At 34.9% G+C, this 25,974-nt stretch overlaps 1 protein-coding gene across 1 annotated transcript in view; it reads left to right on the plus strand.

Annotated features, from left to right (window-relative positions):
- Positions 1-25,974, plus strand: part of UGT2A1 (UDP glucuronosyltransferase family 2 member A1 complex locus) — a 162,509-nt gene that overhangs the window by 3,408 nt on the left and 133,127 nt on the right. The window contains 2 exon segments of the mRNA XM_034671732.1: positions 7,711-8,188; positions 8,190-8,341. Of these exon segments, the coding sequence (XP_034527623.1) occupies positions 7,711-8,188; positions 8,190-8,341 (630 nt within the window).

Consider the following 25,974-nt stretch of genomic DNA (forward strand, 5'->3'; position numbering starts at 1 on the left):
TTGCCATTTGCAGCAATGTGGATGGAACTAGAGTGCATTATGGTAAGCAAAATAAATCAGTCAGAGAAAAACAAATACCATATGATTCCACTCACATGGAATTTAAGAAACAAAACAGATGAACATAGGGGAAGGAAAAAAAAGAGAGAAGGAAGCAGCCCATAAGAAACTCTTAACTACAGTGAACAAACTGAGGGTTGCTGGAGAGGAGGCAGGCAGGGGATGGGCTAAATGGGAGATGGGTATTAAAGAGGGCACTTGGGATGAGCACTGAGTGTTGTATGTGAGTGATGAATCACTGAATTCTCCTCCTGAAACCAATATTAAGCTATATGTTAACTAAATATAATTTAAGTAAAAACTTAAAAAATCAATCAATAAATAATAGGTGTGAGATGATATCTCATGGTGGTTTTGATTTGCCTTTCCCTGATGATGAGTGATGTTGAACCCCTATTCATGTACCTGTTGGCTGTTTGTATGTTTTCTTTGGAAAAATATCTATTCATGTCCTCTAGCTATTTTTAAATTTTTTTTATTTTGCTATTGAGTTATATGAGTTTTTATATATTTTGGATATTAATCTCTTATCAGATGTATGATTTGCAAATATTTTCTCCCATTAGGCACGATGCCTTTTCATTTGTTGATGGTTTCCTTTGCTGTGTAGAAGCTTTTTAGTTTTGTGTAATTGCACTTGTTTATTTTTCTTTTGTTACCTTTGCTTTTCATGCCAAATCCAAAAAATCATCACCAAGACATGTCAAGGAGCTGACCACCTATATTTTATTCTAGGAGTCTTATGGTTTCAGGTCTTATTGATCAAATCTTTAAACTATTTTCAGTTAGTTTTTGTGTATGGTGTAAGAAAGTGATCCAGTTTCATTCTTCCGCATGCAGCTGTCCAGTTTTCCACTTATTGAAGAGGCTGTCCTTTCCCCAATGTGTGTTCTTAGCTTCTTTGTCATGAATTAACTGACAATATAAGTGTAGGTTCTTTGGCAAGGACTGTTAAAAGAAGGGCTAATTACAATCGGCTCACCATCTCCTCTGGGTATGTTAAATAGATGTCCCCAATTCAAAAATAGATGTTTATCTCCTGGGATATAAATGAAAGCTGAGCTGTTTTGCTATTCAGAGAGAATAAGCATAGCTACTATGTTGATTATCAACTATCCTACAAAGATAGAAGTGAATGGTCAATATTGTAGGGCGAAAACTGGATCTTTAAAAAACGAAGGAAGAGGATGAAGAAATGGCAATTTCATGAGGCAATCAAACTGTCCAGATCTGCAAAAACTCTTTAATCTGTTCACACATGTAGTAAACGGAGACTCTGAATATGTGCAGAGTCTTAGTCAATGAAATAGAAGCCTGTGTACATAGCGCCTTAGTCACGATATAGGTTTACAGTTTTTATCTCATTACTTATGATTTTATCAACGACTTGTTTTCAATCTTGGAATAATAATTACCATGACCACAATGCTTCTTATTCATATTGGTGAGATTATTCCCCAGATAAACCTTCCTCATGCTGGCAGTCTCGGACTCACATGTTCCGTTGTATTGTGCTTGTAAGCGGATACTGGTAATAAAACCACACAATTTTCCCCGTCATGAGACATGAGACTAATCTTTCTTAACAATTTGTTCATGGGAATGTAATGAAGATTTCTAAAAATGTTCTTATCCTCTGATTTTGATAATATCATGTTTATAATCAAATTACACTCTTTTGACTTAAAATGACTATTTAAGTTTGTCTTTACGAACGATATTCTTATTGATGTTCAGGGACATGAACACTCACATTGAAAAGACCAGGTAAGAAATGAAAGTACTGAAATGACAGAGTAACTCATTCTTGTGCAAGCCTTTGTACACATACCTGAGTAAATAAATAGGACAACTTTCTGTAAGATTACTTTTCTGCAGTGGTATGCAATAATCTCGGAGTGAGTCCTTAATCTCTGCTAATTGTTAGGAATCAGGTATTATAATGTCTAAATTACTTCTTTTATTTCAGCATATGGGTATTTGGTTCAAACTCATGGTTCAAAATGTTGATTTCTTCCTGTGCACTAGACACTGTAATAAGTCCTTCACATGTTATATCTCTTAATCTTTGTAATGAATTTGTGAAGAAAAAACTACTACCACAGATGAGATTATTGAGGCTGGGAAATATCAATTGCTAAACTAAAATTTTGCAGTTACTAGTAGGAGAAAGCAGTTTTCAAATGCAAGCCTGACACCAAAAGTGCTAGAAAAGTTTTTCTCTCTTTTTAAAATTTCGGGTGCACATCCATCAGTTACTCAGAATATTTTAGGTTGAAACACTCTCCAGTACTTTTCCTCTTCCTTTCAGTGGATTTAGCTTTAGAAGTCTGTTGTTCTATTTCTTATTTATATTAAATTTGCTAACTGGAGTTTAATTGGCTTGTGTTATCACTAGGTAACTGACTGTTTCTTCAGGCAAAGGTTTCCATGTGACTGTTGCCTGGGGCGAGTTGCCCGAGGATAGGTATCTGGTCCTAAGAGAACTTAAAACGCCATGTTTAACTGAAAGTAAGAAAAGCCTTCTGCAGATTTCAAATGCATTTATTTAAAGTTGAACCAGGTAAATTTTGTTTTTATCTACATATTAACAACAAAAAACCCACCCAAATTGGGGGAATGTTTAAGAAAAAAATAATGTAGCATTTTAATGCCAGTAAAAATATTTATAATCCATAAACATTACCTATTGCTACCAACAGTTTTACCCTTCAGCCAGTAGAGAAATAAGTAGCTTTTTTGTGTGAATAATCTTTATATGTTAGATTTATATGACTACATAATGTATTATTATACATGAATAATTAGGTGACTGATCATTAAGAACTAATGCCATCTATGGTAACAGCAGACTTTCCTGTAAATATATTAAATAGCAAAAACAACAGATTTTCAAAAAAACTATGACTATAATATTCAGATCTTTATGTGAACTAAACACCATGCACAGGTAATCAATGTAAAAAAAGTGCTAGAAATGAAACAAATGTGAAGGTGTATATCTCCAAAGTGCTTGATTTTCAATAGTCATTTTAAAGGAGAGAAAAATGTATTGGGGTTCTTTCCCTGAAGAGTACTACTACATGTTGGTTTGGAACTTTTTTTTTCTCTTTCTTCCCAATCTTTTTCTTGCTTCCCTCTATCCTCTGTTCCTTCCTTTCTTCCTCTGTATTTTTATGTAAATTAATTTTGTTTGGTTCGAATCTTTCAAATGACCTCTGGAAGCATCCCCTTTTTCATAATGACCCATGAGTGGGGTGACAGCCATAAGCAGGGAATCCAGATGGAATTTGCTATGGGACATGCACAATTTCAAGGGCACTGTCACTCTTTGCTCCCACTCAATGAAAGGGAATGGAAATGATCATTTTTATGGATATAGTCTTGAATTTTCTATGTGTGTATTTCTTAAAATAAGTCACTTATGAACTTTGGTACTGACTAAATTTTTGTAACATATCATTTGTGATGTGCCTCAAGATGGAGCATGACTGACACATGTAGAGGAACTTATGGTGTTTGGGAATACCTGCACCAAAGCTCAGGCACCCCCGAGGACCATTATCTGAGAAGTGGAAGAAAGGAGGTGGGTCTAGGTGAAGAGATCTGGTTGAACTGGTAGTTTTTAAAGTAAGATTACTCCCAACGTTTTCAGATATATCTGACATTTATGGATCATGGATGCTGTTCTGAATAATATACATGCAGTCCTCACATCTATAAGAAATAGGCACCAGCATTCTCCACCACTTTGTAATGAGGAGGCTGAGTAACTTGACTGAGGTTACAATGAAGAAAGTGGTGAAGCATTTGATGCAAGACCCTGAGCCAAAAGAAAAGTTCTAGAAAGATACTCAGTTTATATACAATAAAACAAAGGGGAAGAAAAAGTACATTGAATTTTAAGCTTTCAAGAATGCATTAACTAAATGCATTGAAGGAACTGAAAAAAAAAAAGTTGAAGCTCTAATATGAAGCTAAAACTCTAAGGTTACTAAGGAGTTGATTACTCAGTTTTTAAAAATAGTATGAAAGATGTTTTTTAAGCTTTTATGGGCTTTGGGCCCACCTCCCAATCCAAGAGACAATGAGAAATGAATTAGCACAATTAAATTCCAGCCATTCATTGAAATGCTCACAGGAAGAGGTCAAGGCCTTTACATCAGGGTATGTCCTTGGAGGAAAAATTGTAAGAAAGAACTTGCATGCAAAAAATGTTGTTTTAAGGATTCTCAACTCAAACTAATAGCATTATGCATATTTTAAGGAACTTTAATCTTAATTTAATTTTATATAGATGAACTACACATTCTCGAACAAGTGTTATATACAGTGTTAAACAACACAAACTCAACTGAGTAAATTTGAATATCTAATTAGCTTTATTAAATGATTCAGAGATAGGACGCATCTCATCTAGCAAGTAGAGGGGAATTCTGTAGAGCTGTAGAAAAGGAAAGGTTTAAACAGGGTGGGTTGGAGGGAATTACTAGCAAAGAACACAATGTTTTAGGCAAAGTTTTCTTCCTAAGGGGAAAAGTCAGCAGATTACCTCTGAGTGTTGACCAGAAAATTCCAGTTGGCAGGTTAAAGGTTACATGCCTCAGGGAGGATGGGGGGCGGGGGTTGAACCTGCAGTTGGATTAGGTATTAAATCTTGGTTTACTGATGTGGGACATTAACATGACTTCATTTTGGGCCTGTGCCTCTCTTTTTAACAACACAAATCTTATTAAATAGGATTCTGAGAACTTTATATGTGTTTTATTACCATTTGGAGTACTTCCTTTCCAAGCACGCAGAGTAAGTATGAGAACTTGATTCAAAGTACAAGGACAATATTCTAATTGGTGCAAACTTTCTCTGGCTGACTTGTTTTTCATTCATTCTACTCATATATTGATGTTTCGTAGACATATTTAAAAATATTATTTTTCTGGGCTCTTTAATTATGTTTAAGATGTGATATTATCAAATAGTCACAATTACAAAATGTAATGGTTTTCTGATTTTTGCTGTTATAAATCGTATCTCACATTTTAAAAAGTAGAAGGAAGAAGAAAGGATATTGGGCTGGGAACTAGAATACTTAGGCATTCATCTCATCTGCCACTTACTAGCAATACAAATTTGAGATTATTTAACACTTTCTCGATCTGTGTTGTTACATATAAAATTATGGAGTTGGGCAAGCTGAACTCATGCTCTCTCCAGAATGCCAAACCCATTATGTTCTTACTCACTTCTTATTCAGAACAGCTATTAGTGAACTCATGAAGCAAACAAATGTGATCCTTTTAAATCACTGAACTTCATTTTTGTCACAAAATCAGGCATATTTGGCAGGGGTTATTATTTTTCCCATTGATGAAAATTTAATTCCAAGATTATACCTACATATGTTCCCAAACATAATTTATTTTTTATCTTCTTAAAATGTTTGAATTTGCAATGATATGTTGCAGGCATACAGGGAACTGGAGAATAAATATAACAGACATCTACATTGACACTCGTGAAATTAAACACCATAACATCGAACTTTGAAAACAGAAAACATATATGTTAGTTTTTAATAAATTCTGTTATCTGCAATTGCTCTTAAGTAAATTAGATAATTATGTTACCGTCCTGAAAAGGCCACTTAACAGAGGCAAATGGACACCTTGAACTCTTCTTTTTTCTTTCATTCAGGGTAAGTCATGTATTTAATTCGGGGATATAATTTGATAAGCTTTTAAATGCTAACATAATCGTTGCTAATGAACAATCCCTAATTAATTATTATATCCTACCTACCTCAACAATTGGACAAATCTAAGTATTTTACAGATGAACTTTCAGTTATGCCTTGTATGTTGTTGTGTTTTGTCCCCTTTTTATAAGAAGGTCATGACAGCAACAGAATTATGAAGATACATCAAATTCTTTTCACCAGGCCTATTTTAGTGGTCATCGGGGTTACTCTTACTCTTGCTGTTGTGCTTCAAAACCTAATTAATTTTAAAAGTATAGACATTATATTCAAATTGAGGCTGATTCTTGAAAGGACACCAATACAATAATTCTAAAAGCATCACTTCTCTCTCTCTTCTTCCCTTCTTTGTCTTTCTGGTCTTTTTGTTCCTCAGAGGCCTGTAATTAGTCAGTTTAAAGGCAACAGAGCATGAAAAGAAAACAAACCACTTAATTTCCATTCTCAATTTCTGTTCTTATTTTCTCTTTTTAATGGCAACTTCTGGTGATTTTAACTTTTAAAATAGCATCAATATATGGTTGCCCTTGTACAGTTTGGCATTTACTAAGGATCTCAATGGACAGGTATCATTATATCTATGTCTAGCTGGTCATCCTGTAGCTAGCCCATTGGTTTGTTGATGAATCTTCAGGCAAATTTATTAAACTACAAACATTACCAAATTTTTGCTTTGAACCAAGAAGTTTACAAAACAACTTTGCAAATATTATTGCTAATCCACAAAGTAATATAACAAATTAACATCACTATCTCTTATTTATGCATGAGCACACCAAGGCTGAAAGGGTTTAGGTAATTTTCCTGGGTCACAAAGCTTGTAAAAGAACAGTTTTTGAATCTGGGGTATTGAACTCTAGTGTCCACCCAACTTAAGCTACTACACAGCACTGAGTCAAAAAGCGTGTGGCTTCTTGTGGTGCTAAGCCCTATCTTCTTGATTTGTATATGAAGATGTCACATGAAAAAAAGTGAAGAATTCCCTGCAACAAGGATATGATTATCGATATACTTTATCAGAGAAGAAAACTCTCCTCTGACAAATGTGTAATAATTGGCTTTATAACCCAATTAATCTAAAACATCTTGCAATCTTTGAGAAAACCTCTTCTAAGTGAAGGTTGTTTTTAGTTTTTCTTCCTAATATGAGCCATGGCGAATTAATAATAATGCTGGTCGTTGTGAATTGCCAAAGTTTCTAAAACTTACAAAGATGAGGCGTAACACTGTAGAAATCCAGCAATTTCTCAAATGATGTTATGATAATAGTCCCAGTTGCCCTACTTTGTCATAAGTTTTGGGTATGCAACTCACCATTAATTTAATTAACTATGAAATGTAGCAAGTAATTTATCCCACACAAGACTCTGGAAAGGACTGAATTAGACAATATATGTAAAAATGTCTTGTAATAAGATATCTAACTTGAAGTTACTATAAGTTTTGAGAAAGTGGCTTTAGCAGTAAGAACTATTATTTTTTGTTTAACCTAATTTTAGGAAAGATAAATTAAAGACACATTTTATAATTATTATCACAGAGTACACAGACACCAGGCTTATAACTTGACTTCTTCTTTTACTTTCAAATAGGATTTGATTTATTTCTGTTGTTAGAATAATAATATTGCATATAATGGTTTGAATTATATCATTTTGCTTTTAATCTATAGATCAATTGACCTATGAATGAGTATACCCATCACATTAAGCATTGTTTATTTGACAAAAAAATCTACCTAAACATACTTTGAAAATGTCTTTTTATCCTAAAAGATCTACAGTAGGTGGTTTTCATAATGGATATCACCATGCCTAAGAAGTTTGTCCAGCTGCTGGTTTTTAATTTGATTTTGACTGAAATTGTTCTAAGTGGAAATGTGCTAATTTGGCCAATGGATGGTAGCCATTGGTTAAATATTAAGGTCATTCTAGAAGAGCTGGTTCAAAGAAATCACAATGTGACTGTACTGGCTTCATCAACAACTGCATTCATCAACTCTAATCCTGATTCTCCTGTGAATTTTGAGGTGATACCCGTCTCCTACACGAACAGCCATATAGACTCCTTCATTGAACACATGATAATGCTGTGGATAGACCACAGACCAACTCTTCTCACACTCTGGACTTTCTATAAAGAACTAGGAAAACTTCTAGATACTTTTTTTCAAATCAATGTACAAATCTGTGATGGAATATTAAACAACCCCAAGTTAATGGCAAGACTTCAGAAAGGTGGTTTTGATGTGTTAGTAGTAGACCCAACAACTATCTGTGGGGACCTGGTTGCTCTGAAATTAGGAATTCCATTTGTGTACACGTTGAGGTTCTCTCCAGCCTCCACAGTTGAGAGACATTGTGGGAAAATCCCAGCCTGCCTCCTATGTACCCGCGGCTTTGTCAGAGTTCACTGACCAGATGACATTTGGTGAGAGGGTTAAGAATACTGTCTCTTATCCTCTGCAAGACTACATATTTCAGTCCTACTGGGGAGAATGGAATTCATACTACAGCAAAGTTCTAGGTAAGTCTCTGAAATATTCTTTTATTAATGTCTCCAGATACTCTATTTATTCTTGTTGGTAAAACAGCAAAAGGATTCTGTCCCACTGCACATGCCAGGCTGAAGTAAATATACTCATTATATAATATCCTCATACAAGATCATTCTTTTTGGATAAATTTCTTAAAAATGTAATGGTGGTATTAATATGTATGCTAGTGCTTCAATTCAAATAATCTTGTGCCTATTTAGGCAATGGCTTTTCAATGAGTAAATCAAGTTCAAATATAAATGAAAGTGCCTTTACTAGGATGAATTGCAGCACTGCTAAAAAATACCTGGCAAATATTTTGAAGTGATAACATGATTTCCTTTCCCCCTTCATTCCTCATTCTTTTCTTTGTCTTCAGAAAACTTTAAAAAGCCTAGGATTGGGCATTGGAAATCTGAGTTTATAGCCTCCCCCATCTCTCACTATCTCTCCGTCCTTAGGCTCCTCTGGGTGCTTAGACTAGCACGTCTCGTCTCCAGCTTAATTTCTCCATATCCTTCAGCAATCCTCAAGTTTCCTTGCCTCACACATTCCTATGAGGATCAAATAAAATAATGCCAACAGCTCTGGATGGTTGTTTATCTTTCTGATCCTCATGAACCTTCCTTCATTTTTCTGTTTTCTTCTCTCCTGAAGGTTTTTTTTCTCTAAATTTATCAATAACAAGTACAAGGGATATTAATTAACAGCAGAAATTAACTGTTGATACTACCAGTGGTACTTTCTCACAGTTAATATATAAAATATTGTCTTTTTACATACCTTTCAGCCTTCCTCCCTCCCATTCTTTATTTTCCTTTCTCCTTCCCCTCCCCTCTCCCTTCCTCCCTCCTTCCCTCCCTCCCATCCTCTCTCCTTTCCTTCCTCTCTTCTACCATGCTTTCTTTGTGTAAAAAAAAGTATTTACTGAACACGGACCCAATACCTGCCACTTTTCTAGGTACAGTTGGCAAAACAGATCAAAATCTCTACTCCCCGTGGAGCTTACATTTTAGTAAGAGGATATAGACAGTAAATAAATAAAATACAGGATGTTAGACTGTGATGTATGCTCTGTAGTAAAACAAGAATAGTTAGTTCTGGGAAGAGGTTACACTTTTAAATACAGTGGCCAGGGAAGGTTTCAAAGGGTGACATTTAAATGAAGACCTGAGGGCAGTGAGGGTGAGAGCCATTGGGATTCCTGGGGGAAAAGCTTTTTAGACATCCATAAGAACAAGTGGAAAGATCTTTGGCAAGCCATAGAAGCAGGAATATCCTCATTGTAACGTGACCTTAATCTTACCTTTCACAAACAGAATTTGTATATATATATTTTTTCTTTCCTGGATTTTGGAATATTCTTCATCCAATTTTCCATCACTTAAACCTTTAAATTTCTTCACAGAGTTGTCTAGAACATACCACACACATATGCAAGATAATAAAAATTTGTATATACATTTAAAGATATGGTAATTAGATTTTGAAAGTAAAATGTGTTTTTATATTCATTATAATGTCATTTAACTATATTTTATTTTTCTGTGGATTCCCAAGTTCATATGCCTCAGTGACATATTTTGATTTAAATTTAGATGTTATTTTCCAAAACCTTTGAAATATGTCCTATAATAATTACTTCTGCCCACAGATGCATCCCATAGCAACTATGGCAGGTACTGAGTGAGATAAAAGTCTCTATTCCTTAAATAAGGGGCTTATGAAAAGTAAGATGGTGAAAGTTCTTGGAAAGCACATGAGGTTCTGGGTTCAAGTTCCACTTGCTGTGCAATTTTAGGCAAGAGATTTAAACTCTGAGTCACAACATTACTACCTTTTTAAAAGGGGATAATTATTTCACTGTACTCTTTAGGGTGATCATATGATATATGGACATGCTATGTCAATTATAAAGAATTGTTCTTATGTTAAACATTGTTTACAGCAAACTGCTAAGAACCCTGCAATGACAAAAGCCCAGGGTTCTATGCTTACTAAGTAGTCAATATAGATAAGCAAAGAATAAACGGCCTCTGGGGTATACTAACTCTTCCTTCTCAGAGGGAACCATAACAGATTATATAATATATGGAAAAACCTTTGTAAAGCAGAATGTTTTTGTCTTCTCATTTTCACAGGATCATAATCTAGTTTCAGAAATCCCACGTCCTGAGAAATTAGATATCATATTTACTTCAATTCTTTATACTCCTCATGTTACTAAACATACTTGAACAACAAATAATTGCCTTGGATATTTTATTTCAAATTGAAGTATTGGGAGTAGTATAATCCAATTTGTCTTTTGATTGCAATTGCGTTCTTAAAGTATTAGGGACACCTGGTAGCTGTAAACTGATAGTGAAGTAGGTCAGGTACCTTACATTCAAAATTACTATCAAACATAGGAGAACACAGGAAATTTAACAACATCAACTTTCAGGACAGTTTCCATCTCCATGTTTATTCGTTAGTTCTCTGGGAAAAATCAACTAGAAGCATAGCATGTTTAAGTGTGATAAAGAAAAATCCCAAATACCTAAATTGAAGGAAACAAGTTAGAAGCAAATGTTCTGTTTTACTTATCAGTGAGATCTTAAATTTTACAAGTGAAGCAAATAAAATTTATCAATTCAATTCTAAATATGCTCCTAAATATGAACAGAGCTATCTGGAAATATGACAATCATTGCTATTCATATACGGGAGTGAATCTCTAATTAATCTTCCTCAAGCCCAGAGTTCTGCAGTCACCTTCGAGTTGCACTGAGCTTGATCTCTCCCCAGCCTCTAAGAGATCTACTGACTGGCATGTGGATAGCTCTAATGTGGATAGGATCTGGGGACTGGCCTTAGCTATAGCTATAGGAAGCATGAGGGCCTGAATGCTGTATAGAATTAAATAGGTAAAGCAACTGCATGTCCTTGTTTGTCTGTGTGTTTTGGTTTACCAGTCTGTTTCCATCTTTGCAAGCACACTGCAGATCAAGAAAGCAGAAAGCCCAGTACTAATATAGGCACCATTTGGCCAGTGGAGCCCACTTTTACACGTCAGTACCACACTGGTTCCATGTTGGTCCCTTTCTCTCCTATGTTGGAAATTTTAAATGGATTCCCTAGAGATGGTTCTACCTTTTCCCAGCCCGTGAAGAAAAAAACAAAAAGCAAAACACAAAACAAAACAAAAAAATTGTTTAAAGCTTCTTAATATTTCTTCCCTACCTCACTTGCCTGGAACTGGGCTGGAATAATCACAATTTTTTTTAAATATGTGTTTGATTTTTGGTTCCTTTTCTGGACCCAGTGTTTTATTTGTCGTCCATTCTAATCCCCATTGTCAACCTCCCATCCTTTTTCTGGAAAACTTGGACCTATCTCTTTGTTAATCTTCCCTTACATGAGGCTTCTAATTCCTTCTCACATGCAGTTTCCCGGGGGTCAGTGCTGTAAGGTTTTTAAAATTCTGTGTAACCTGTCTTTTGAAGTAAGACATAAATCCTAATTTTACAGTTTACTGAAGTTTCACAGTGTGAACCTATCCATACAACCAGCACCCAAATCAAGAAACAAAACATTATACCCGTAACTCCCCTTTCTCCTCGTACCAGTCCCTACAACCGCTAAGGGTAACCACTTGACTTCTAACACTACAGATTAATTTTGCCAGATTTTTAACTTCATATAAACGAACCACACATTGTGTACTCTTTTGTATTTTGCTTCTTTTGCTAATGTCTTTTTATATTCACCCAAGTTGTCGCATAGTGGTATAGTTCGTTCCTTCTCAAAGTTATATAGATTCTATTGAATTAACATACCACACTTTATTTATCCATTTTGCTGTTTATAAGCATGTAGACTATCCTGGTTTTGGTTATTTATGATAAACATTGCTATGAATATTCTTGTACATGTTTTTGGTAAATATGTGTGTGTCATAACTGAGTGGAAATGCTAGGTCATAGGGCATGCATTTTTTAGCTTTAGTATATCTGCTAAAATCTATTTTCTCAAGGGCTCATGCCAATCAATAATCCCACCAGCCGTTTACAAGGATTCCAATTGTTCTTCATTCTAACACTCAGTATTTTCTCTTTGCCTTTGAATAAATTATAACCATGCTGTTGATGGGTAGGGTTATCTCATTTTTAAAAAAGATTAGGAGCTAATTTGTACATGGTAAAAGGAAGTGCATAAAGTATACAGTGTGATTTGTTCTGTCAAATGTATATATCTCTGTAACCAGCACCTCAATCAATTTCTGGGTTCCCTTTTCTAAAAAAGTTGCTCTCTAGACTTTTTCAGAGTGAGTAACTCCTACCACCTAGTTTTCATTCTTCATTCTGATTAACTTCCATTTTCCTTTTGTGGGCTTTTAAAATGCATTCTCTAATAATTTTAACTCTAAAAGTAACATGATTACATTGTCAGTCATGTTCAGTTTGTGTTCCATCAAGCAGCTCTGGTCTAGCTCTATTCAGTGATTCTGCCGCTAATGCCCTACCTCATTATACCATCTTTGCTGTTAGCTTATTAAATAGCTACTCTGACTAAACACCAACCAAGAGCTTTGATAGGTGCAATGTAGACATTATTACTAATCCAACACACAAGCCAAGAATGATCATTATCTTTTACATGGGAGCCATCAAATTTCAGAAAGATTAAGCGACTTTGCTTAAATATGTAACTGAACCAGAGAAGACCCTATGTATATTGAATCCACTACAGAAAGAAATTCACATTCCCAGGAGTAATGACCACCCTGTAATCCCCAGGATTTTAATTTGAGAAGTCATAGGGAAAAGAGATAAACAAGTCTGCCCAACTCCCACTGTTTGCTTGGTGACCTGGTGTTTCCTGTGACCTTTCACTCACCCAAGTTTCTTGAGGGCACTGCTATGACATTATTTCAACTTGATGGACTTTGTTTTGCAAGTTAAAAATCTTTGAATATTTTTGTGCAGACTGTCTCTGTCGTCACAGAGAAGTGCGTGCTCCTGAGTCTGTAGAACTTTGCTTTGTCTTCAGGGAATGGCATGCGAGTCCTGGGTACCCTTGGCCTCTCCTGCTTACTTATGGTGTTATAAGAATTTTGAAATAATCTTAAGTAGCTTTTGAGGAGGAAAAGAACTAGTGTTATTTGCACTGGCATACAGTTAAGTGCAAATGTTTGGTTTAAACTGACATTTTAATTATAACCATTTCAAGAATATATTATTACTTTACTTTTAAAAATCATCTTTGTGTCTTTTGGAGTGTTTTCCAATGTTTCTTATATAGGTTTCACATATTTGTTGTTAAATTTCAACCAATTGATTTGTTTTGTTGTTGGTCTTATAAATGGGTTCCCTCTTCCTTTTCTCTTCTATTGGTCATTGTTTATATACATAAACTTAATTATCATTCAATTTCAATTTCATATCCTGGTATTTGTCCATATTATCCTATGCTTTACAGTAGTTATCCAGACACATGTTCATTAAGCTGATACTAGAAATAAATTACGTATCTTTTTCTAATTCTTATGTCACTACTCACCTTTTCTTGTCTAATTTAACTTCTGATAAATTCAGACTTATTTAATAATAATGAAGATAGTTGCCTTCATCTTTGATTTTTAAATTTAGTTGAAATGACTAAATTTTATTCATTAATTAACTGGCTTGTTTATGAGCCATGTGAAGAAAATATCAATTACTTACCTACTTTTACACATAGTGTTTTCTTTTGTAAATCAGAACTGTGTCAAGTTTTGTCAACTTTTTTTCCACCTATGGCAAGAATTATTTGATTTCTAGGCAAGTTAATGAATAGATTTCCTATTATTGAATTATTTCTGAAATGATTTTACAATCATTTTTGTATAAATCATTAATATTTTGCTGGATATATTTTATTGATAGATGAAGAGCTGGATAGAAATAGAATACAAAATAATCCACTTTTGTGCAATCTCTTTAAGATTTTAGAACATATCATAGATATTTCACAAAAATAACCTTTGTTTTCCTGCTTTTTCCATGCTTGTAACACTTTAAAACCTTTTTTATTTTTTATATTTTAAGGTTTACTATAATTTTCTATTCTTTTTTCTCCAGATTTATTGAGATATAATTGACATATAATATTGTGCAAATTTAAGGTATAGAAAGTAATGATTTGATAGATGAATATATTGTAAAATAACTACAATAATAAAGTTAGTCAACAGTTCTTTCATCTCACATAGTTACAGTTGTGTGTGTGAGTGTGTGTGTATGGTAGAACTTGCTATTTTAGCCATTTTCAAATGTATTATAGAGTATTGTTAACTATAGTCACCATGTTGTACATTACATCTCCAGAACTTATTTCTCTTGTAACTGGAAGTTTGTACCCTTTGATCACCTTCACCCATTTCCTACACCTTTCAACTTCCACCCCTGGCAACCACCATTCTACTCTCTGATGAGTTTGGCTTTTTTTAGTTTCTATATATAGGTGAGATCAGACAGAATTTGTCTTTCTCTGTTTGATTTGTTTCACTTAGCATAACATTCTCAAGGTTCATCCATGTTGTTGAAAATGGCAGGTTTCCCTTATTTCTCACGGCTAATTTCTGTCCCATTGTGTGATATATATATCACAAATTGTTCATTCATCTGTCAATGGACACTTCAGTTGTTTCCATATTTTGTCTGTTGTGAGAATGCTGCAATAACCATGGGAGTGCAAATATCTTATAGTACTTCTATGTTTAATCTACTGAGGAATCTCCATACTGTTTTCACAGTGGCTACACCAGTTTACATTCCCACCAACAGTGTACGAGGGTTCCTTTCCTCCACAGCTTTGCCAACACTTATAGCTTGTCTTTTTGATAATAACCATTTTAACAAGTGTGAGATGATAACTCCTTGTGGTTTTGATTTGCATTTCCTGGTGATGAGTGATGTTGAGCACCTTTTTGTGGATCTCTTGGCCATTTTTATGTTTTCTTTGGAAAAATATCTCTTTGGGTCCTCCTCCCATTTTTAATTGGATTATTTGGGGTCTTCTGCTGGGAGTCTCTTACATATTTTGAATATTACCCCTTTATCAGATATGTGGTTTGCAGATGTTTTCTCTGATTCTGTAGGTTAACTATTCACTTCGTTTCTTTTGCTGTGCAGAAGCTTTTGAGTTTGATGTGGTACCACTTGCTTATTTTTGCACTTGTGTTTTGTGATTGGGGTGTCATAGCCATAAAATCATTGCCAAGACCAATATCAAGCTACTTTGATTCTTTGTTTTCTTCTAGGAGTTTTATGGGTTCAGGTGTTATATTTGTCTTTACCATTTTGAGTTCATTTTTGTGAGTGGTGTAAGATAGGGATCCAATTTCATTCCTTGGCATAAGAATATCCATTTTTCCTAGTTCATTTATTGAAGAGATTATCTTTTCTCTATTGAGTATTCTTGGTTTCCTGGCCAAATATTAGCCAACCATATATGCATGGTTTATTTCTGAATTCTCAGTTCTGATCTATTGATCTATGTTTCTGTTTTTATGTCAGTATCATATTATTTTAATTACTGTACCTTGTAAAGATAGCTTAAAGTCAGGAAGTGTGAGGCCTCCAGCTTTGGTCTTTTTTCTTGGGATTGCTTTGGCTATTCATGATCTTTTGTGGTTCCCTACAAATTTTAGGATCGTTTTTTCTATTTCTGTAAAAAATGCCATTGGAATCTTAATAGGGATTACACTGAATCTACAGATTGTTTTGGGTAGTGTGGACATCTTAACAATATTAATTTGCATGATCCAGAACACAAGATCTCTTTCCCTTTATTTGTGTCTACTTCAATTTCGTTCATCAATGTTTTAAAGTTTTCCATGTATGATTAAAGGGCCAAATGTGAGCCCTGAAAACATAAAAATCCTAGAAGAGAGCACAGGTAGTAATTTATCTTACATTGGTCATAGCAACATTTTTCTAGATATGTTTCCTAAGGCAAGGGAAACAAAAGCAAAAATAAACTATTGGGACCACATCAAAATAAAAAGCTTCTGCACAGCGAAGGAAGCAATCAACAAAACTAAAAGACAACCTACTCAATGGGAGAAGGTATTTGCAAAGGATATATCCAATAAAGGGTTAATATCCAAAATATAGGAAGAACTTATACAACTCAACGCTCCAAAAACAAATAATCCAATTTAAAAAATGGGCAGAACACATGAATAGACATTTAGAAAAAAGAAACAAAGGAAGAAAGAGAATTTTAACTATAGAGAACAAACTGATGGTTACCAGAGGGGAAGTGCTGGGGGGGGGGGAACGGATGTAATAGGTAAAGGGAATTAAAAGTACACTTATAGTGATGAGCACTGAGTAATGTATAGAATTGTTCAATCACTTTATTGTACACCTGAAACTCATATAACACTATATGTTAACTATACTGGAAGTAAAATTAAAAAATAATAAAGTTTTCCAGTACAGATCTTTCACTTTATTGGCTAAATTTATTCCTAAGTATTTTATTATTTTTGGTGCTGTTTTGTAAATAGGATAAAAATAATTTTTTAGGGGCGCCTGGGTGGCACAGCGGTTGAGCGTCTGCCTTCGGCTCAGGGCGTGATCCCGGCATTACGGGATCGAGCCCCACATCAGGCTCCTCCACTGTGAGCCTGCTTCTTCCTCTCCCACTCCCTCTGCTTGTGTTCCCTCTCTCACTGGCTGTCTCTGTCTCTGTCAAATAAGTAAATAAAATCTTAAAAAATAATAATAATAATTTTTTAAAATTAATTTTACCATTATTTTGTTGTTAGTGTATAAAAGCAACTCATTTCTGCATGTTGATTTTGTATCCTGCATCTTTACTAAATTCATTTGTAGTTCTAACAGATTATTGTTGGAGTCTTTAAAATTTTCTACATATAAAATGATGTCATCTTCAAGCAGAGAAAATTTTACTACTTCTCTAATTCAGATGTCTTTTATTACTTTTCTCTGTCTGCTTTTACTAGGACTGCTAATACCATGTTGGATAGGAATGCTAAGAGAGTGGCATCCTTGTGGTTTCTGATCTTAGAGGAAAAGCTTTCAATCTTTCACCATTGTGGATGATGTTAACTATGGACTTGTTATAATTTTTGGTGAAATATCTTAAGCTGGGAATTTATGGCAGGAGAGTGTTTGGCAATATATATACTTTCTAAAATTTAGAAGCTTTCTTTTTTGACTTCTGTCAATTTTGGTTAATGTTAAATAGGTGATAGATGATAGATAGATGATAGACGATAGATAGATAATATAGTTTTATCCATCTTTAAGTTGTCAAATGTATTTTCGTAGAGTTCTGGTCACTAGCTTTTTAAGTGTCTTTCTTTAATTTTAGATTTATTTAATTTATTTGAGAGAAAAAGAGAGAACACACGTGAGCCAGGGGAGGGGCAGAAGGAGAGGAAAAGGAGAGGGAAAGAATCTTAAGCAGACTCCCTTCAGAGACCTCTGCGGGGCTCCATTTCATGACCCTGAGACCATGTCCTGAGCTGAAATCAAGAGTCGGTTGCTCAACTGACTGAGCCACCAGGTGCTCCTTAAATGTCTTCTTTATATCTACTCTCTTTACATGTTTAAAGTTCCTTTTTATTAAGATTTTTCTGCTTTCCCTGTAATGCATTGCCATATGCAGTCATCTCCCATGCTGACTCTATTCTTGGCTATTTATTTATCTTCCTTTGGCCAATGTGACTTTGGTGAATGCAATACAAGTGGCCTTTTGCAAGCAGCTTACTCTCACTGCTCTATGACATTTAAAAATACATATATATTAATGCAAATTTTCATTTAGAGTAAGAAACCTTTACAAAATATTGATTTTGTAAAAACTGACAAATACCATAAGTATCACAAAATCCAGAAAAATCATATTTTAAAATTTACACCCTGGCATTTCTTTATAACCTTTTTTTCATAACTTCTTTGGCTGAATATTCTTTGTTTTCCTTATTCACATGACATTTTATAATTCTATTTTCTATAGAGAATAAGGATAATTCAACCTTCTCTCTAGCATGGTTGATCAAAATTAATTTTTTACTGTTGATAATTAAAGAAAACAATTCTTCTGCTTCACAACTTGCTTTTGGGTCATAGCAGGTAACCTTTCAGGATTATTGCCCAATTTGAGAAAACCTCTGCCAAGTCTCCTTTAAAAGAGTTTTAAGGTTTGAAAGAACATTCCATAGACCAAATTCTGGCTCTGTGTAATTTTTTAAATTTTTAAAAATGTTTATGTGTATTTTTTAATTGAGGTATAATTAACATAGAACATTATGTTAGTTTCAGGAGTACAACATAATGATTTAATATTTGTATATATTGCAAACTCATCACCGCACTAAGTCTACTCAACATCTATCACAATGCATAGTTACAGAATGTTTTTGGGTGATGAAAACTTTTAAAATTTACTTTCTTAGAAAGATTCAAGTATGCAATACAGTATTATTAACTATAGTCACCGTGCTGTACATTAGGGCATGCATGGGCCATACAGCCCCATGACTACTTTAGAACTGGAAGTTTACAGCTTTTGAGTCCCTTTACCCATTTCACCCACCCCATGCCTCCAGCAACCAGCAATTGTTCTCTGTATCTATAAGCTTGCCTTTTTCTTTGTTGTTGTTATTAGATACTACATATAGGTGAGGTCAAATGGTATTTGTCCTTCTCTAACATGTTTCACTTAGCATGATGCCCTCAAGGTCCATGCATGCTGCTGTGAACTTTTTGTTTTGTGATTTAACCTTCTAGCATGCTGAATGGCAAGGGACAAACAACTCAGGATATTTACCCACAAAGATATGAGCCAAACAACTACAAAACATCCATGTGATGACCTCTAGGGTCAGCTAGCCCTTGATGACTCAGATTCACATGAGCATAAAAAAGGTCAGCCCAGATTAGCTCTGCTTAGACTGGATCAGGATTGTGAGCACAGTTGGAGGTAAATAGCAAGTTGTTGTTTTAAGACTATAAGGCTTTGGATAGTTTGTCATCCGATAATAGAAAGCTAATAAAAAGACTTCTAGTTTTGAGGTAGTTCATTTGTTAAATCCTGGACCTCCACTTTGCTGCTACCTCTACATATGCCCTCTCTCTTATGCACTTTGGTTTCCAGGATTGTGCTATAAATGTCTAACAAATGGCTTTTTGTGGTGTGAAAAGAAAAAAAGAAACACTTTTTTATAGCATTTATTACCATCTGTGGTGGAACTCCTCCCACCTTGACTAATTTCAAGCTATTGGTGATAAAACAACCAGCTTGGAAAACACATAGAAATTAACAGTTAAATTTCATGAGCCTGTAATAGTTGGGTCCAGATCACCTCGGGCAGATCCCTTTATGACACCAGAATTGATTCATTAATATGCCCAAAGTTCATGGACACAAGTTCCATAGCTCTAAAAAATGGTGTATTCTCCCACACACACGGTAAACTAGTATCTGGGCCTATAAATATTATACCCAGATACAAATATAAGCATATACAAATTCTTTGCTTAATAAAGCAGAAGCTTCTCTCTCTTGGAGAAATCTATTCCCCAAGAGAAATCTTGGGCAACAAATAAATGCCCTCCTCTGTAGTTCATTTTGGTAGCTACAACACTCCCATCCCCACTTATGTATATTATCAATATCTGCATTTCCAACATACATCATTTTTTACTCTTCAGGAAAATTGTTACTTTTTAAATATCTCTGAAAAGTCAAAAGGATAGAATAGCTGTCCTTTCCCAACATCTTTCAAGATACTGCTAAAAAGTTTACCTTCTAGGAAAGATCATTTTCTAAGAAAATAAAATGCCATGTAACAATCTTAAACACTGCAACAGGGTGCTTGAAATTTCAATACAGTATCTCTTATGCACTGGATACCTATATAAAAGAGAAGGAAAAGAAAATGAAAAGTAACAACTGAGTACCTCATATTATATTCATAAGTTTCTTTTATTTAAAAATTAGTAATTGCTTTTAGAATTTAGTATTTTTAGCTCTTTATGTCTCAGGCCTTTTACTGCATATATATTTCACTGATAATGTAAATGTGCACTAATCTGAAATTTCAGACCATTTGGACACAATTAAAAATGGAAAACACAAAGGGCAACATGTTTTTCTTTTTGGTTTTTTTTTTTTTAGAGGGAGTGGGAATTGGGGTTAGGGGCAGAGGGAGAAGGACAGAATCTTAAGCAGGCTCCATGCCTATCCCGGAGCCCAATCTCACATCCTTAAAATCGTGACCTAAACTGAAAAGTCAGACACTTAACCTACTGAGCCACCCAGCTGCCCCATTGGCATGCTTTTTGTTAACTTTTGACAATGGGGCATTGAAGGAAATCCTGGATTCCTGAGGTATCACAGTTTTCTGGCCATTAGTAAAGATAACAGAAATTAGATACCTGACCATGCTGTATATTTCATGAAGGTAATATTTCAAACAGAAATTTGAAAAGAAATTTTGATCCACAGGTCAATTTAATGGTGCAATATTAGAATGATGCTGCTTATAGATTAAGAAGGAATTCCCTCTAGAGAGGGAAAAAAATTACTACATTTTAATTATAGGTGTCTCAGTAACCTGAAAAACTTAGTTCTTTTTAACTTTGTAATATTATGTTATGTCTTCCCTTCTGAACAGAATTCATGAAAGAAATAATTTTTAAACTGGACTTTATTAAAATTAAAAACATCTGCTCTGTGAAAGACAATGTCGAGAGAATAAAAAAGCAATCTGTAGACTGGGAGAAAATATTTGCAAAGGACAAGTTTGATAAAGAACAGTCACAAGAGTAAAAAGAACTCTTAAAACTCCACAGTAAAAAATCATATAACCCAATTAAAATATGGGTCAGAGACACCTTACCAAAGAGGATAGACGGATGGCAAATAAGCATATAAAATAATGCTCCATATCATTTGTCATTAGAGAACTGTGAATTAAAACAATAATGATATACCACTACACACTTATGAGAATGGCCAAAATATGGAACACTGACTACAGCAAATGTTGGTGAGAATGTGGTCACAGGAACTCTCATTCACTGTTAGTGGGAGTGCAATATGGTACAGCCACTTCAGAAGCCATTTGGCATTTTCTTACAAAACTAAACTTAATCTTACTATATGATCCAGGAATTATGCTCCTTGGTATTTCCCTAATGGATTTTAAAACTTACGTTCACAGAAAACCCTGTACATTGATGTGTTAACAGATTTATGTGTAATTGCCAAAATTGGAAGCAACCAACATGCCCTTCAGTAGGTGAGTGGATTGATATACTGTGCTACATCCAGACAATGCAATATTATTCAGTACTAAAAAGAAATGAGCCATCAAGGTGTGAAAAGATATGGAGAAGATGTAAATGTATATTCGTAAGTGAAAGAAGCCAACCTGGAAAGGCTACATATGGTATGATTCCAACTATATGATATTCAGGAAAAGGCAAAGAATGGAGAGAATAAAAAGTTTAGTGTCTGTCAATGGTTGAGGGAGGGAAGGATGAATAGAGAGAGCACAAGGGGATTTTTAAAGCAGTGAAACTATTCTGTAGGATACAATGGGAGATGAAAACAGAATGGTACTGGCACCAAAACAGACACATAGATCGATGGATCAAAACAGAAAACCCATAAATGAACCTACAACTATATGGTCAATTAATCTTTGACAAAGGAGGAAAGAATATCCACTGGGAAAAAGAAGCTCTCTTCAACAAGTGGTGCTGGGAAAACTGGATGGCAGCACGCAAAAGAATGAAACTGGACCACTTTCTTAACCAAACACAAAAGTAAGTTCAGAGTGGATTAAAGACCTAAATGTGAGACAGGAAATCATAAAAATCCCAGAGGAGAACACAGGCAGTAACCTCTTTGACATGGGCCATAGCGACTTCTTACTAGATATGTCTCTTGAGGCAAGGGAAACAAAAGCAAAAATAAACCATTAGCATTCATCAAAATAAAAAGCTTCTGCACAGTGAAGGAAATGACGAATAAAACTCTAAGACAACCTATTGGAATGGGAGAAGATATTTGCAAATGATGTATCTGATAAAAGATTAGTATCCAAAGTACATGAATAACTTTAAAACTCAACACCCAAAAAATAAATAATCTCATTTAAAAATGGGCGCAAGACATGAATAGACATTCTCCCAAAGACATCCAGATGGCCAACAGACACACGAAAAGATGCTCAACATCGCTGATCATCCGGGAAATACAAATCAAAAATACAATGAGGTACCACCTCACACCTGCTAGAAAGCTTACATCAGCAACACAAGAAACAACAGGAGTTGGCAAGGATATGGAGAAGGGAACACTCTTGCACTGTTGGTGGGAATGCACACTGGTACAGTTACTCTGAAAAATAGTATGGATGTTTGTTCCTCAAAAAGTTAAAAATAGAACTACCCTACAATCCAGCAATTACACTACTTGGTGTTTACCCAAAGAATGAAAAAAAAAATCCTAATTCAAAGGATACATGCACCCTGATGTTTATAGCAACATTATCTATAATGGCCAAATTTGGAAAGTGCCCATGTGTCCTGATGACTAGATAAAGAAGACATGGTGTATCTATTCAATGGAATATGACTCAGCCATAAAAAAGAATGAAATCTTGCAGTATGCAAAGACATGGATAGAGCTAGAGAGAATAATTCTAAGTGAAATAAGTCAGAGAAAGACAAATGCCATATGATTTCACTCATGTGTTGAATTTAAGAAACAAAACAAATGAACAAAGAGGAAAAAAAAAGATAGAGAGGCAAGCCAAGAAACAGACTCTTGGCTATAGAAGACAAACTGAGGGTTACTGGAGGGGAGGCTGGCAGGGGAATGGGTGAAATAGGCGATGGGGATTAAGGAGGGTACTTGTTGCATTTAACACCGTGTGTGGAAGTGTTGACACTATATTGCACACGTGAAACTCATATTACACTGTATGTTAACTAACTAGAATTGATAAAAACTTCAAAATTTTATAAATTTAAAAATCATCTTTTATTTACTGTACCTTTTAAACTCCAAGTTGTGTATTTTTCTAGATATTTTCTCCACATCTTCCCAAAGTCAGCCAGCTAAATAAAAATCAACATGCAACTTTCATTCTTAATTTCTATTTTGCATATTAAGCATATTTTTCTTGTTTGTCAATTTTTGTTGATTTTATGATTATGTTAATAATACTATTGTTCAAAATAATATTATGAATTCCATTATACTTTGAAATGTGCAAATGTCACTAACTTATTTCTCAATATCTGTCTAAGTGGTTAATCCATGGATGTCATACGTTTTTGAGCATCTGGCTGGCTCAGTCAGTTAAGCAGTTAAGCATCTGCCTTTGGCTCAGGTCATGATCCCAAGGTCCTGGGATTGAGTCCCATGTAGGAATTCTGTGCTCAGTGGGAATCCTGCTTCTCCCTCTGCCTACTGCTCCCCCTGCTTGTGCTCTCTCTCTCTCTCTGTCAAATGAATAGATAAAATCTTTTTTTAAATGTTTTTTATTATATTATGTTAGTCACCATACAGTACATCCCTGGTTTTTGATGTAAAGTTCGATGATTCATTAGTTGTGTATAACACCAAGGGCACCATGCAATACATGCCCTCCTTACTACCCATCACCAGCCTATCCCATTCCCCACCCCCCCCCGAAGCCTTCAGTTTGTTTCTCAGAGTCCATAATCTCTTATGCTTCATTCCCCCTTCTGATTACCCCCCCTTTCTTTATCCCTTTCTAAAATCTTAAAGAAAAAGAGTAGGATGTTTAACTGACTGATCCACTGAGGTGCCCCAATACTGTTTTTTAAAGTGGAACATATCTATCTATATAAAGTGGTATTATATATTATGTAATATATATAGTAAAATACACATATGTTCAACTTAAAAAACAGTACATATGTATAACATCTTATATCATAATATATGTAACATGTATCTTAATCATGGTATTACAAATTTATAGCATTACATGTTTAACATATCTCTATATACTGTATATAGTACTTATAATCCATAATAATTTATATAGATAAATTGAAAGCTTGTCTCTCTTTGTGCAGGGTTGTACACTGGCACTGGCCGTAGGTTTCTTTGAATTTCAATAGAGACAGTTAGAACATTTGAAAGTTATGGCAGTTATATACTTCTTAGTTGCTGGTATTTAATATATTATTGTTGTGATGACTGAGAATTTCCACTTAATATTAAATAGAAGTGGGCATTCTAGGGCAATCTCATATTTGATTTTAAAGGGAATGCTTTTAATTTTTTCCTTTCATTTAAAACAAAGTTAAATATATAACCATTCATATTAGTTCAAAGAAGTTTGCTTCTCTAATTTTTAAAAAAATTTTTTTAAAGATTGATTTATTTATTTACTCATTCAACGGAGATAGAGACAGCCAGCGAGAGAGGGAACACAAGCAGGGGGAGTGGGAGAGGAAGAAGCAGGCTCATAGCAGAGAGCCTGATGTGGGGCTCGATCCCATAACACTAAGATCACGCCCTGAGCCGAAGGCAGATGCTTAACCGCTGTGCCACCCAGGCGCCCCTGCTTCTCTAATTTATAAGAAATGTTTTTCATTGAAAATTTAAGGTTTTACCAAATGCTTTTTTTAATCCATTAGTGCAGTATTAATAAAGTTTTCTTTTTTCTTTTAATCTGCAAATATTGTATATAACATTGAAGAGTTTTCTTCTCTCATTGAACTAATCTCAAAGCAATACTGATATTTTACATTTCTTGTTTATCATTGAATCCATTTTGCTCATGTTTTGATAGAAATAGAAATACCTTGTTTTCATGAGTGATTATAGATCCTTGTGGGGTTTGGGCAGCAAATCCTGAAACGGCGAATGAAAGGATGACTCCAGGACTTTAGTAGGAGAAAGGAGGCCTAGGGTCCAGACACTCTTGCGGCAGAAGGTCCCCAGCCAGACTCTACCTCCGCCTTTATTGTGAATGTTATCAATACAACTAGGGAATAAGAAAAACAAGAAGGAGTGTGAGGCTGTAATAATCAGGACAGTGGCATAGGGAGTATCCTGTGAATAGAACAAGCCCTGCTCACGATGGGCCTGCAGACAGGGAACACTTGGAGTGCGTGACGTCCAAAGACAAATGTTTCTCCTCAGTCAAGCTTTTACTCCCTGGATGAGTGCATGAGTCCTAGCGAGGATCTGGCTGTTTCCAGCCAAGAAAACTTAAAGGGGCCCACTTTTCTGGACACTCCTTCTTTGCTTTTCAACTAGTCTCATCCAAAGAGGCATGTGTTTATTAAATCTTCGCTAGCCAGGCACTGTGAATTCCTAGAGATCCTGAATACGTTTCTCCTTCCTTTTTTTTCTGATATGACTGTATTGCCTTTCTGGAATGAATGAAGTGAATATTTCTAAAGGCCCCCCCAGCCTATGGAATAAGATTTATTACTTGTAATTTCGCTAGAGTATACCTGTAAAATCATATGGGTGTACTATTTACTTTGTTCAAAAGAATTTGACTGCTGTCTCAATTCTATTAAGAGAGAAATTTAGGGGCACCTGGGTGGCTTGGTCAGCC

Source organism: Ailuropoda melanoleuca, chromosome 11, assembly GCF_002007445.2.
Source record: "Ailuropoda melanoleuca isolate Jingjing chromosome 11, ASM200744v2, whole genome shotgun sequence".
In the NCBI taxonomy this organism is placed as follows: Eukaryota; Metazoa; Chordata; class Mammalia; order Carnivora; family Ursidae; genus Ailuropoda; species Ailuropoda melanoleuca.